Raw genomic sequence first — 13,812 nt, 5'->3', positions numbered from 1 at the left:
TGAACTGAATGATAGAGGTTTCAGTATTCAAATGCTATGTGTCCTCTGTTCACAAAAGATCACCCAAAGGGCCTATCATCGCCGTGACTAGTGCGACTCGAAAGACCAAAACATGGCACAAGCTCTCACTGTTAAAGGTGACGCCAGGGCGACGCATGTGACATCTTCAAACAAGGTGACAGCTTATTCCCTCGGAAGTGGTGGAGACGTTGCCGCAACATTGCCAAGAAGTCTCTGAAGTCTTCTCAATCACGGAGATGTCTCCACAAAGTCTTCGGCAGGTCACCAATGGGTCTCTGCAAGGTCTTGAGACTTGTACATAGAATTAATCACAGCAACTTGGCCGCTACTGAGGAGATATTGCGGAGACATCGCGGAATATCTGAGACCAGCTGAGGCCTGGAAAAAGTCTCCAAAAATATTGAACTCTTTCCATTTTCTTGCAACTTTCTGGATACCAGGTTAATCTGCAGTAGATGTCAAAGTCTGCAACCATTCCATGACCAGTGGGACTTGAGTCTCCACCAGATCGCCACCTAGTCTCTGAGTCTACGAGATGCCAACTTGAATAACGACAAAGCTTAAAGAGGTTTGCCGTACCTAGCAACAACTGATGAACGCTATGTGAATTCTCAACTATGAAACTTACTTGGAGAGAACATTTGAATAAAATGGTTCATAGTACTATAGGCTGTAGGAAAACACAAGTTCATGAAATTTAATGCACAACAGAAACAGTTTAATGAGCAAATATCAGAGATACAATGCCCTCGGACTAGACAGCATATCTTGATCTTTTGCATCTGAAACACATAAAGGACTGCTTTCCCGAGAGTGAATAACGGAAAGTAAAGAGAGTATACCACTGCATCACAAACCATGGCAGAAGCCCTAGCTAAATGAACTGCTTCTCTCCAATTACAAGTGCCCCTTTCTCTCATGCTTCCGTTATTCCAGGTAGCGCAAAATAATAAAATCAAGCCCCCTTTGTGTCATAAAAGATCCATGGCTACCTCCTCTCACCATAAGCAAGGCTCTTACCTCAGTCTTCATAATTAGTATCACTTGCATGAAACTTCAAAGACTCCATTGCATCATAGTCAAGTAGGCTCAGAGTATTGATCACTCCTCCCAGCACGCTTAATCTCCCCCTTTAAAATAGGAGCCACCTACGTGGACACGCATTCTTCAGGCCTTTCCAATCACACATGATTTGAATTCCAAATAAAGACTCATTCATCCTAATTACTTCTATAATAAAGGTTAAACAAACAACGCTTGCAGATGCATTTTTGAAAAAGGTGTAGAGGTTCGAACTGTGTCAGATAATTCGCAGAAATAGCTATTCCATGCTGTCACAAGGTGAACACGACAAGTTCAATTAAGTGTCAAAGGAATGCCGCAATTGATTTCCTTTCCTTTGTATCTTTTCCCTCAGTGACTGCTGCAGAGGTCGCTATTGTTGAATGTGCTTTTGTCAAGGTGTTTGTACTGAACGTTTGTATACTGGCAAATTCTGGAAAATCCACACGCTAGTTAAAGCTATACAGAAAGCATGATCACGGTTTAAATTGTTGCCAAAGAACAAGAATTAATGGCTTTTCTTTCTTCCACTTACCTGGATCCTGATACCTGCACAGTTTCGCAAGAAGATTACACTTTGTATAATATCAGACAAAGGACTTTCTTGTAAAAGTCGATTTTAGGGGGAACATACTTTACATGTACATGTATGTATAAAGGACATCCGTGAAGGCATCCGTGAGGGCATCCGGAAAGGAAAAAGATGGTTGGTGTCATGTAAATCCTTGGTACAGGTGTAAAGTACATGCATGTTAAAAATATTTATGCTGTATTTGGTTTCATGTAACTTCACTGATATGATGCTGGCCTCACTTAAAGTAGCAAATTCTCACAAATACTGTATATATGTATATGCCATATATTTCACCAGTCTAAATATTTCGCTAATCAAGACTTCCCGACAATTTCGCGAGTGGTTAAATTCGCGATTATGGAGTCCAGTACTGAACAGAGAAATATAATACACGAACGTCACATTCACATATGGATCAGAGTTACTATTTCCATGTGTCTTTAATTCCGTGAATAACAGCTGACTCGCAAAATTCACGGAAATAAAAACCTTGCAAAATATTCGGCATATAAAGTACATTAGATTTGACTGCACACAGAAATAGATAAATACACTCAAATACCTCATTTGGACTGAGATTTGAGTTGTTTGTATGCAACATACAATCTGTACAAGTATATTGTAATTATGTAGGTATTTTGTATTTCTAACTTCCACTGTTGTATTTCTATATTAAAAAATTCTTATCATTCATTTGCTATGCATTTCACTTTTGATGATTCTGAACATTGATAAAAAATACTCAAAACATAATGTCTTGCTATGCTGTTAACTTTTCTATTCTAAGAAGCTATTTTGCCGGTATTTGGGTAGAGATTTTCCAAATACAGTTTTATTCATAACAAGATATTCCCATCACTTTGCAACAACAAAAAAAATGTTTCACAAACAAATAAACAAACACCATATGGCTACTTGCAATATTTGATCTCATTCTGCATAGTAAGGTTGCAACTAAATGCCTGCCCAGGAAATGTACACATTCAAACTGTATTTTACACACCATTAAAAGGACAGTATATTATAGTTTTGATTGAGATGTGGATTCAGTTTTTAACTTTTTGTGAAATAATTAGAAACCACTTTTATATGAAATATTAATGGGCGTACAATGCTATGAGGAATTAAAATTTAATTTGATGAAAATGGCTGAGATATAGTATCCAAAAACAAAGAGGTCCTAATAGATAGTGGATCCCACCTTTTATTGAGACGACTTTGTTTTGCTTTATATTTTAATATCTTAGTCATTTCAAAACTGATTTTCATCAATTAAACTTTTGATTTCTATTTGAATTGCATGCTCTTTAATATTTCATATCAGCGGTTTCTAATTACCTCGCAAAAGTTAAAAACTTAATCCTCACCTGAATAAAAACTATACCATCTCTTTAATGCAATGTACACACGCAGCATTCATCTCTTTACTTGTGCCAATTAGAGGTTACTGCAAGCATTATACACAAAGACTTAATTACAGCTCTCTGTCCACCACAGGGCATGGGACATAGAGTTGTATGAAGTGAGTCCATTTCTTAAATGTCATAATAGCTCTGCTTGAGCTCCTTTAATTAGAGGGTTACGTAAGTTGGTAACTTGTCTCTTCGCTTGACACAGATGGGTGATCTTATTGGTATACAGTGTATATACTCCATCAATGACCTTTAAATAAAAATTTTTGGTCACAATCAATCCTAAGTGGTTACTAGAACTTCCACTAAAGATGCCTTTTAACATCAGTTGGGCTCAATTCTAAACATACATTGTAGGGCTAATTCTCATCGTGATACAGTGTAATGACATTCTACAATTCTGCCTTTTCGTTTTCACAGAGCATCCAAAACTCAAAGTATTATAGGAGTGGAGAAAAATTGCATGTTTTTGCTCCCCTAAATGCATATGCGCAACTACAATGTAGCTCGCAATGTATGCTGAATTCTATTTCAGTAATGTTCTGTAGCCTGACCCGCTAGCAACACCATAAAGTGGTAGCTGCGGGGAGTAATCTAAACATTGAACGAAAGTCATGTGATAAGCAATGTGATGGTTCATATTGGAAACCAAGACAGCAAACTGTATGTGACATTAGACTATTCAAACTCTGTTGTACAAGTTTTCTAGCACTGTTTAAGGCTTTTGGTACAGGTGGATTTTGGTACAGTTGCCCACTTTCACTGCAATGGCACAATTTTTTTGAATCTTGCCATTTTTACCATCAGCATGAATGGCCCTATTACTTTGCGGACTGAGCTGTAAAATGTTGATTAAATCGATTCAAAGCAATCAAGCATGCAAAAACTTGTTGCAAAAATGTTGTCAGCATCTACAGATACTGTATATTACAAGCAAATATCGCCATGTCAGTAAACTATTTGGAATGGTGTAAATTATGACACTTTAATTGTCTGTAGGACAAATTGAATAAGGTAAATTTAGTCATTCACAGATTGTTCATATGATTTGAGAGCACAACTTAGAGCGTGTTTCTACTGAGAGCACCTCACATCCCTGGCATCGCCACGAATTTTGTCCAACGCAGCACCTCGTATTTTACGACCACTCGAGCTGTTTCTACTGAGCGATAAAATACGAGGTGATGCAAAGGTGACGTGCAAATGCGGCGATTCCGGAAGTCAGGTATTTTTAAGTCACAGATTTGGGTCACGCGCGCACTGCCTGTTAATACGATCCGAACCCTGCCTGCTTTGCTACAACTGCGTCGGCTATTTTTTGATTAGCCATTTCTCTTCGTCTTCCCATCCAATATACCCCGAACTAACATACTGGTATCCTGCCACTGACTGATGAGAAATCTTTGGAGATCGAGGGTCCAGTTGAGATTTTCTCAAGGCTGCGACACACTAATATGGTACTCTCGCGATTAGAGACAATATAAAATGAAATAACGCGGTGCAAAATCAAGTAAGTGATGAGGGCTTAGTAATGCAATAAGTTAGGCTGTTAATCACGCGAACAATAGGCGATGAATGCCACAATTCACATGTAACGTAACGTATAGGGCCTGTAACACATACACAAGCGAGTTGGTACCAACAAAGCATGATGCGAACACGGTCGCTGTGTGTACACACGTATTTTGTACACATGTGTGCGATGAACCGATTGAAAAGCGCGGGGAGAAATTCTAGACGTCCGATACACCTCGAATTTCGCTACCCGGTGTGTTTCTACTGAGAATCGTCCTTCGCGTCACCACGCATCGACCACCTCAATAGATGGACGACGGAGCACCTCGCATCAGCCGGCATCGGCCACTACCAGATCTGTTTCTACTGAGGAAAAATTCGAGGTGTCACCACGCATCGGCCGGTATCGGCCGGCATCGGCCGGTATCACCACACATCAGCGGGCGTCACCTCGAATTTTCGTCGCTCAGTAGAAACACGCTCTTAGTTCCACTCAAAATTCATCTTCAAACATTTGGAATTTGCTTGGACTACATCAAAAGAGTCTACCTAGAAACTTGTCTGGCTGACGCAATTTGACAAGATATGTGTTGTCTTGAAGTACTTATTTCAAAAGATTAAAATGATTTCTGAGTATGCAAAGGAATCTAATTGTTGATGAAGAGCCCTCCTGTTCAGTAGTGGGTATGGATAGTGTTATTTGATAGTCGATGCATGCGATTCACTCTCACACGGAAGACCAATGGATACTGCTATAGCCTGATTGTCTATAAAACATTATGTAGCAAACCATGGTCAGATATGTTCTCAGACTGCCATACTGTTGTCATACCTTTCTGGCTAATATTTCACATTTCCGTTGTTACTCAACTAGAATCATGTTATCACAACCGGTCTTTTTTTTAAATAAATCAGTATTTCATGTGTCTAATTAAGTCCTAATTCGCCACACAGGAAGGTTGAATGATACAAAGTAGTTTATAAAAGCATTATTTGACCCAAAAAAAATATATATCTTCAACTCTGAATAGGTAGATCTGTTTTGTTTTGCTTTGGTTTGTTTTTGAAATCATTTTTTTTTTTTTTGCAATAGGATTTCATGAATATAATGAATAAAGTTGGTTGGATGATTTTGATGGGAAAAACATCAAAACAGAATGAACAGGACAACATCCCTCTGATTTTATAGATGAACGATTGACTCAAAAACTTTGCTGATATTCATAAAATCTGTCCAATTTTGTTCATGTGCACATGGTTTTATTGCTTCTATATTTACTAGTTCCATTCAAACAGTTTCATCTTCATGGAATACATTCTAATACAGCTAAAATAAACCACCCTCATGTTTTGAACCACACAGTTGATAGCAATATGTCCTTCTGTATTAGGGTTATTGCATTAGCATGCAATGCTTTGTGCACTTTTGAACTGATGTAAAATCGGAAGGAAACTATTTACTGTGCTACATGCTGCCATGTAATTCATCCATTTTACCATTTCACAAAAATTGCACATTCATGCACTCTTGTTCTTTCTCTCATGCCAAATCATTTCATGTACTGGAATGTACACTGTACAATGTATAGTTTGTACATCTGATACACAGTTTGTAGGTCCTATACTGTATACAAGGACCAATCAATAATACTACTAGCATACACCATGTATATGTACTTCGCCGGGGTGCCACATGAATACAAACATACAGATTGTAAGCATATGACATGTCGGCTATACGGCTAAACGTGCAAAGAGCAGCGGGTGGGAATGCAATCCCCATCTTGGTACAAGCATTCAAAGTTCACTACCAATATAAAACTCAACTGAATCATCACTAAAATAATAAAAGTGATCGAATCTTTGTTTCATGTATATTTTTTCCAAGCTACCAGGTGAAAGAATTTCATGATACAGGAAAAATATACCTGGTACTCAAAAGTTTTAGCTTTCTGACAAGTTACTCGTAGTAGGAACTTTCTGACAAACCATGCAACATAAACCTATGCAGTATATATTGAACCTTGAAGAATATGCAATCCCGATAGCAGCTTATCCATGAAGTATGTAAATTGGGATGGGTGTGCGACAGTCGGTGACAGTGTTAGTAATGCTACAAACAGTAGGCCTACTTACCTCAGAAAAAGAATTAAAAGATCACTTGTTATTCCTTTTGCTATAAATCCATGCTATATCTTCTCACGATCACTGATATTCTCGAACAATGTTTACAGTAATCTTTCCAAAGTGCTAGTCCACACTTGGCCACTTCCTGCCACAGCAGTTGTGATGTTCTCCAACTTTCTCCGCTTTACAAAGTTGGACTTTGCCAGTTCATGTCACTGCTCACAAATCACTCCTCAACTTCCAAACTAAACTCTACAAAGCAGCCATGATGGCCGCGATTTGGGGCAGAAAACATCTCGAGCCCACAACTCAGTTCCACTACCAGCGTCACATCCTTCATTCCTAATTCTGCGAGTGAATGCCCACGCAACGCACCCCCATCGTCACAAGAAAGCCTATTCAGTGGCGTGAGTGGGGGAGTCCTCTTCCTTTATTCTCGTTGTACCTTCCCCTGTCTCATTACCCATATCTCTGTGAAACGAGGACGGTCGACTAACTACCACTTGTTGACTGAACCAGCCTACCTACTGACAGGCAGACATTCAAAAGTGGGGGGGGGGGGGGGGGGGTGATGGGAAAGGGGGAATGGGATTTTGTGTGATGTGAGCCCATTGGGGGAGGTTGAATAGTGGAATCACCCAAGCATAGAGGTGAATACATCTGATGAGAAAGGATGAGACAAGTTGTGGATTCAAATAGTCTTGACTTCTAGACTGTGTTCTTTGGATACCAGCCAAGATATCAAAAAAGGGAGACAACAGATAGGTGGAGGCTGAACAGTCACCAGCATATTTTCTGAGCTTGAGTGAGGGGGCCTCTTCAAATCTCACAAGAGTCTTTTGATCTTTTAACAGCTTTCGTTGTCATATGATTTCAGGTCAAATAACTTCAAATCACAATGCAAATGCTTATAACTTTTGTGCTATCTGTTCCACATTAGATGACAGTGATTCTAATCTGTCATACAATATCTGATGCTCCACTCTCATTTTCAGGCAACTTTTTCTTTGCACAACACTATCCAACACACTGCTGCATGGAATATTACAAAAGATTAATGGGAAAGTCACGAGAAAACAGTATAATGCACAGCATGACCAGAGAACAACGAAACAAAACAATACCTATTGAGAAGACTAAACCAAAAATATGCGACTAAGGACTAGGACAGAAGAGACTAGTAAAGCGAAAGAAGCTCATCTGCATAACCATGCTGGGAGCATTTCATCCCCTGGCCACTAATACCAACAATAATGGAGATTGTTGTGCACAACAGGTGGATAAAAGGTTGTAACAAATAGTGCAGCCTTGATACTGATGTACTCCTTAGAGCATGCCACAGTATTTAATAGGTACAGGTTTATGGACTGGTATAGAGGTAATGATAACTTTCAGTTCTATAGCTAACATTCTGAAAGTATAAGCTCAAACTGAGGTACAGTATACATTTAGTCACAGCTCTTCAGAGTATTTAAAACTACAGTGTACGAGCATTCATATGATTGTACCTATGTGTATCTTCACCAAAATGTCAGATGCCATAAGTGGAAGTGTACAGTAAACATTAAGTCACAGCTCTTCAGTGTAAACTACAGTGTACATGTAGCAAAAAAAAAAAATGCATTTATATGTAAAATCAGGTCACTGAGGAAGAAAATGCAACTCCTATGTCAAAATGTTACATCGTGCTGTGCAATTTCCAAACCCACATACACATGGAATACAAAAAGAGAAGTTAAAAGAAATGGTAATATGATACATAGAGGATCAAATGATATTTCATTGAAACTGAAACGATGAAAAAATAATTACTCATTGCCAGTCAATTTCATTAGTCACTGACCAGGCACGCTAACCTGGAAACATTTAACTGCACACTGCTTGAATATGAGACCATTCTGAAGCAAATAATTTTCACACAACAATCAATATATAATGTACTCTTAAATGAATCCCACAATGATTGGAACAATCATCCTCCAGCATTCCCACTGATTCCCACTGATCAGTTACTAGCCTTCCCCTTTAATTTTTACCAAAGTTAAAATTACCAACATTGAAATAAAACAAAAACAAACAAATAAACAAGTAGCACACTGTACTTTGGTATAATGCTTGGGACATAATGGTAAAGTCCGGATGATTTGTATCATTTCTGACAATTCATTTCTATTTAAAAAAAAAAAGAACAGAGACCTGATGAGACAATGATATGCTTTAAGATTATCCCCTAAAACCTTCTTAAATACCAACTTAATTTCTCATTTAGCCTGCCACATCTTACATGGTAAATACAAACACCACTGCCCCCCCCCCCTTCCTGCAAATGTTGAATAGTAAGATTAGAAGCTACACAGTTACTAATACAGTTCTAAGCAGATTTACACTAGTTCAGACAGAAACATGTGCAAATGCGTGATACGCTGTACCAGGTACTTCAATTCTCATAGTATAAATCATTTGACTCATGCATCAAGATGACAGCCACAGGGAAATGGATCCATACAACCCCTCCCCTCCCCCCCCCCCCCCCCCCCCACAAAAAAACAACAAAAAAACAAACAAAAAACAAAAACAAAAACAAACAAACAAGTACAATACAGATTTTTTTTTTTTTTTTTTAAAGTGAAACACAGATACAACTTCTGAGTATTATTATCAATGGTAGAAAATGGCTTGCCATACCGATATCTACAATAGAGTTGAAAAGAACACAGGTTCATTTCATTTCACTCTGTTGGTAATAATTCATAATGTCATTTATCACTTTAACTTTGTGCTGCCCAAACACTGGAGACAGGAAAAAGTATTTAGGTAATCCTAATCTGATTTTGCAGTCTACAGGATAGGATGAACTAACCATTTCTTTGCATGTGGATTATTTGTGAGAGGCAACATTTGCAAAACAAGTCCAAGATCAAGTCACCCTTCCCAATCCCCTCACAACGAATCTATTTACACTGTAAGTACCTACAGTAAGAAACATTTCTTGAGTAGATTTAGGGGATCTTGTTGGATTATCCCCTTGGGCTTATCTGTAAATTGGTGCAAAGGAGATGAAACACACTGATGCACTGCCAAAAAAAAAGAAAAAAGGACTAAACCAGAACCACTTGAAAGCTTGCTTTAAATAGCAACAGCTCCAAAATTTCCTGGACAGCTTAACAGGATGATTCCATGTAGTGGTTGAATGTTTCTGAAACTGGGCTTGAAACTTGGCAAAGTTGGCAAGTGTCAAATTTATACAAACTGCAGAAATGTTAGTGAATTGTCATTGCTCCCTTACGACTAACACAGGTCCACAAGTGTGAAGTGACTAAACACATGTAGACATTTTTGACCAAATGTATCCTAAAGTTTGTGAGTGTTCAAAGTCTCCAGCACAAGAATTAAGGGTGAGCTAGAGTCACAACTATTCAAATCATGACTGTCACTGATGTAGACAGGCTATATTATACAAGATAAGCAGAGAGAGAGAAAAAAAAAAATCTGAACTGACATACACTGTAATGCTTCATTTGAAGACATGACTGTGCTCTAGTCATAAGTTAAGTGACAATATAAGATCTTGGTAATTTGCTTATAAAATGTGGCTTTTTGTTTATTTCTTTTTTCACAAATACTGCAACAATTGTATGTGATGCAGCGTGCTATCATACAATTATCACACTATGTATAGGTGGGCCATGTTCAGCTATTAATCTCTATAGGAACAGCATGAACCATTTTAGCTTTTTAACTTCATGAAATTTGCCTTTGTGGCAATGATTCTCTACTCTGTATTACGACATGCTGACTACCAACGAACAAGTGACAGAATAGTCTGTGGGGTCAGGCATCATCGAGCTATAGATTTCATGGATACACCTGAACACTTCTCCTTACTAACACAACTCCCGGGATTAAACTGAGCAGAACATAAAAAATCAATTACGTGACAAAGAGCAGCAAGAGCACATATATCAAGACACGGCTCTGTTGACCAACTGTCTACTTCCGCACTTGAAGTACCAGTGTAAAGAATAGTAAATATATTTGGCCTTGTGATGGCACGCTGACTGTACAATGCATTCTTCTCAGATTTCATCACAACCACAGCCAACATGAGTATAGTATTCTGCGAAGAGAAAGGAGGGGTTAAAGTACTTCTTTGACACTTGGTTCACTACTAAATGATAGAAATAAGTGATTCTTTTCAATCTTCCAGTTCCACTTACGGCATAGGTATGAATGCTGCATTTTGGGCCTCCTCAACAGAATTTAGAATTGAGACACATGAACTGAACAGTACACTCAGGATACAGTTATCTATACACATTCTAATTTCTATACATTATGAATGTTATGTCAACAAACTGCAACATTATATGAGCAAATCACAACTTTAAAAAAAAAAATCAATTTTCACTTCATTAATTCAGGTGTTCTTTTTTTAATGATAAACTTTGTATTTAGATACATGTATCTTTCGATATCACACAATAGACTAGTCAAAGATGATCACACAGATTATATCCAGCAAAGTCCTTGAATGTCTTTCATTTTTACATTCTGAAATATTAGAATAGACTTGGACAAATAACACCACGAATAGCAGATCAGTGTCATATTTTCAAATGGTAGCCATCATTTTTGGCTGCATTTCAGAAGTGATATTTGCTTGCACGACATTCAAGAACTGTCTTGTGCAATGCACACTAATAATTCACAGTCTGAAGTATCACTTTTAAGATTTTATTACATACTGCATGTCTGAAGCAAGAATGTGAGCCAGCTTGCACAAAGAACATGTTTCTTCACATAACTTTCTACCTCATTACTAATTGATGGGAGAGTCATTTTGGGTCGATGGTCAAAACATCTACCAATTCCTGGGTGAAAAGAGTGGGAAAACAAGGGAAAGATGCAAAGGGATTAGACTTTATAGCACAGCAGAACTTTGTTGTGTTTTGATCCATTTGTGTGGCTGGGCGCAATACAATGGACAAGACGAAGTGACGCGGGTCCTTGCAGATCAATAGCGCAGCGCTGGATGGCAGTGGCAAAACTCGCTGGTATTGTGCCCGGGATGAATCGGGGACATAGCCGAGTGATCATAAGGTTTCCCTTAACGTGGATCGATGCCCAGTTCCAGGTGAGATGACGGCCCATGCCAACTCCGTTGCTATATATAATCATTGTGTGGGTGTGTGTGTGCGTGTGTCAACAGCACAGCAAGAGGGCGCTACAACAGTTTTTAATTCCACCAATTATTGAGTGCCATGACAGATGTAAGCCCATCCTCTAATTTACCGCTATCCAAGATAATGTAAACTGAAAACGTGGCCAACATACATCGCCAGTTTCAGAGGCAGAAGGGCACTAAAAACAACCATTATGCGGACTCAATGCTGTTCAATGCCCTTTTGCTACTAAACTTGATGATATCAAATTCATAAAAATACGCTCACAGCTTGCCACACAATTAACCATAAAGACTATCAGAAGTCAAAGGTCCCCCATCTGATTTAGCCCATGTTTGTTACATGCTTTCCTCTCTTTCTTTCATGAAAATACAAACTGGGAAAGTTTGTAATCAACGAATGAGACAAGTCATGAGATATATCATGCATCAAACTAGTCAGAATATAAATGATCATACAACCTAGTTGCTATACATTCTTGCTGAACTGTGCAGTGCACAGCAAGACCCACATTTGGCCAATTGTAATACAAACTGAAAGAACTCATTGCTCTGCCATATCTCAAAGTTGGGTTCTACTGTACTTTCCAGTCACTTTACATAATTTGTACAACAGCATCAAGCCAAAGAGTAAATGTTCTCACCTTTTCTGACATGCCCTGGGCTGCTACTTCAGGTGCTTGGTACTGAGCCCCAATGTGGTTGTCTGCAAAATTGTACCAAGTAAAAACAAGACAGTTTAGCACTCACAGACACATATGCACACAAAGAAGAAACAATATATTAATAGCTGACAGTATTTAGAAATACCACCCTTGGTTAATTGTACTACCACCACTCAGTGGCGTATCTAGGGAAAACGGCGCCCGGGGCAAGCGCGAAAATTGCGATCCTAATTTCTGAAAAAGTGTTCAACCCAACCCCATCCCAGTAGGGACTTTAAACCAAGTGCACATGATATGCTTTTTCAAGCACTTAAAAGGGGTCTTTTGAGAGTGATTTAAATGTAATGAATTTTGATAAATTTTGGCGAGCGAGCGCAGCGAGCGAGCCGAAAATTTTTGTATTTCAGCTTACAAAACATGGAATTCTTGTCATTTTTTTGCTTATCAAATCTTACAATTCTAATCAAGATATAGTGACGGCCTGATAGATAACGATTTATACGTACAAACTGAGGACTTTAAAAAATACTCTAAATTAGTACGCGCGAGTGAGCCGAATTTGTATATTTCTGCGTCATCATCACGTTTTGTTCTTATCACTTTTTTATATATAAATTTTGGCGAGCGAGCCGAAAATTGTTGTATTTCATCTTACAAAACATGGAACTCTTGTCATTTTTTGCTTATTAAATCTTACAATTCTAATCAAGATATAGTGACGACCTTATAGATAACGATTTACTGTATACCAACGAACAGAGGATTTGAAAAAATACTTTATTTTATAGTACGAGCGAGTGAGCCGAAATTTGTACATTTCCGCGTCATGATTACGTTTTGTTCTTATCTTTTTTGACTTTTTTGCGCCCCCCCCCCCTGCATGTTCGAAACCATTTGGCGTCCTCTTGATCCAATCGTTTCAGAACGAATGAAATTGCAGCTGCTGCTCCGAGTAACATTTTTCCTGCTAAATATAAAATGATATGTGTGAACACAATAGACATTGTCATTTTGTCCGCGTCATCGTCACGGGGTTTTTCTTTTGTTTTGTTTTGTTTTTTTTGATAAATTTTGGCGAGCGAGCGCAGCGAGCGAGCCGAAAATTTTTGTATTTCATCTTACAAAACATGGAACTCTTGTCATTTTTTGCTTATTAAATCTTACAATTCTAATCAAGATATGGTGACGGCCGTATAGACAACGATTTATACCAACAAACTGAGGACTTGAAAAAATACTCTAAATCGTACGAGC

At 38.3% G+C, this 13,812-nt stretch overlaps 1 protein-coding gene across 1 annotated transcript in view; it reads right to left on the bottom strand.

Annotated features, from left to right (window-relative positions):
* The window catches only part of LOC139741935 (uncharacterized), a 51,211-nt gene that overhangs the window by 21,482 nt on the left and 15,917 nt on the right, over positions 1 to 13,812 (bottom strand). The window contains exon 2 of the mRNA XM_071652506.1: positions 12,538 to 12,599. Coding sequence (XP_071508607.1) covers positions 12,538 to 12,599 — 62 coding nt within the window. The remainder of the gene's footprint in view (positions 1 to 12,537; positions 12,600 to 13,812) is intronic.

Source organism: Diadema antillarum, unplaced genomic scaffold (genome assembly GCF_040938485.1).
Source record: "Diadema antillarum isolate AM-2024a unplaced genomic scaffold, OU_Dant_1.0 seq00000964_RagTag, whole genome shotgun sequence".
Taxonomy (NCBI): Eukaryota; Metazoa; Echinodermata; class Echinoidea; order Diadematoida; family Diadematidae; genus Diadema; species Diadema antillarum.
Note: the sequence above shows the minus strand (reverse complement) of the source record. Positions and strands in the feature narration are given on the sequence as shown.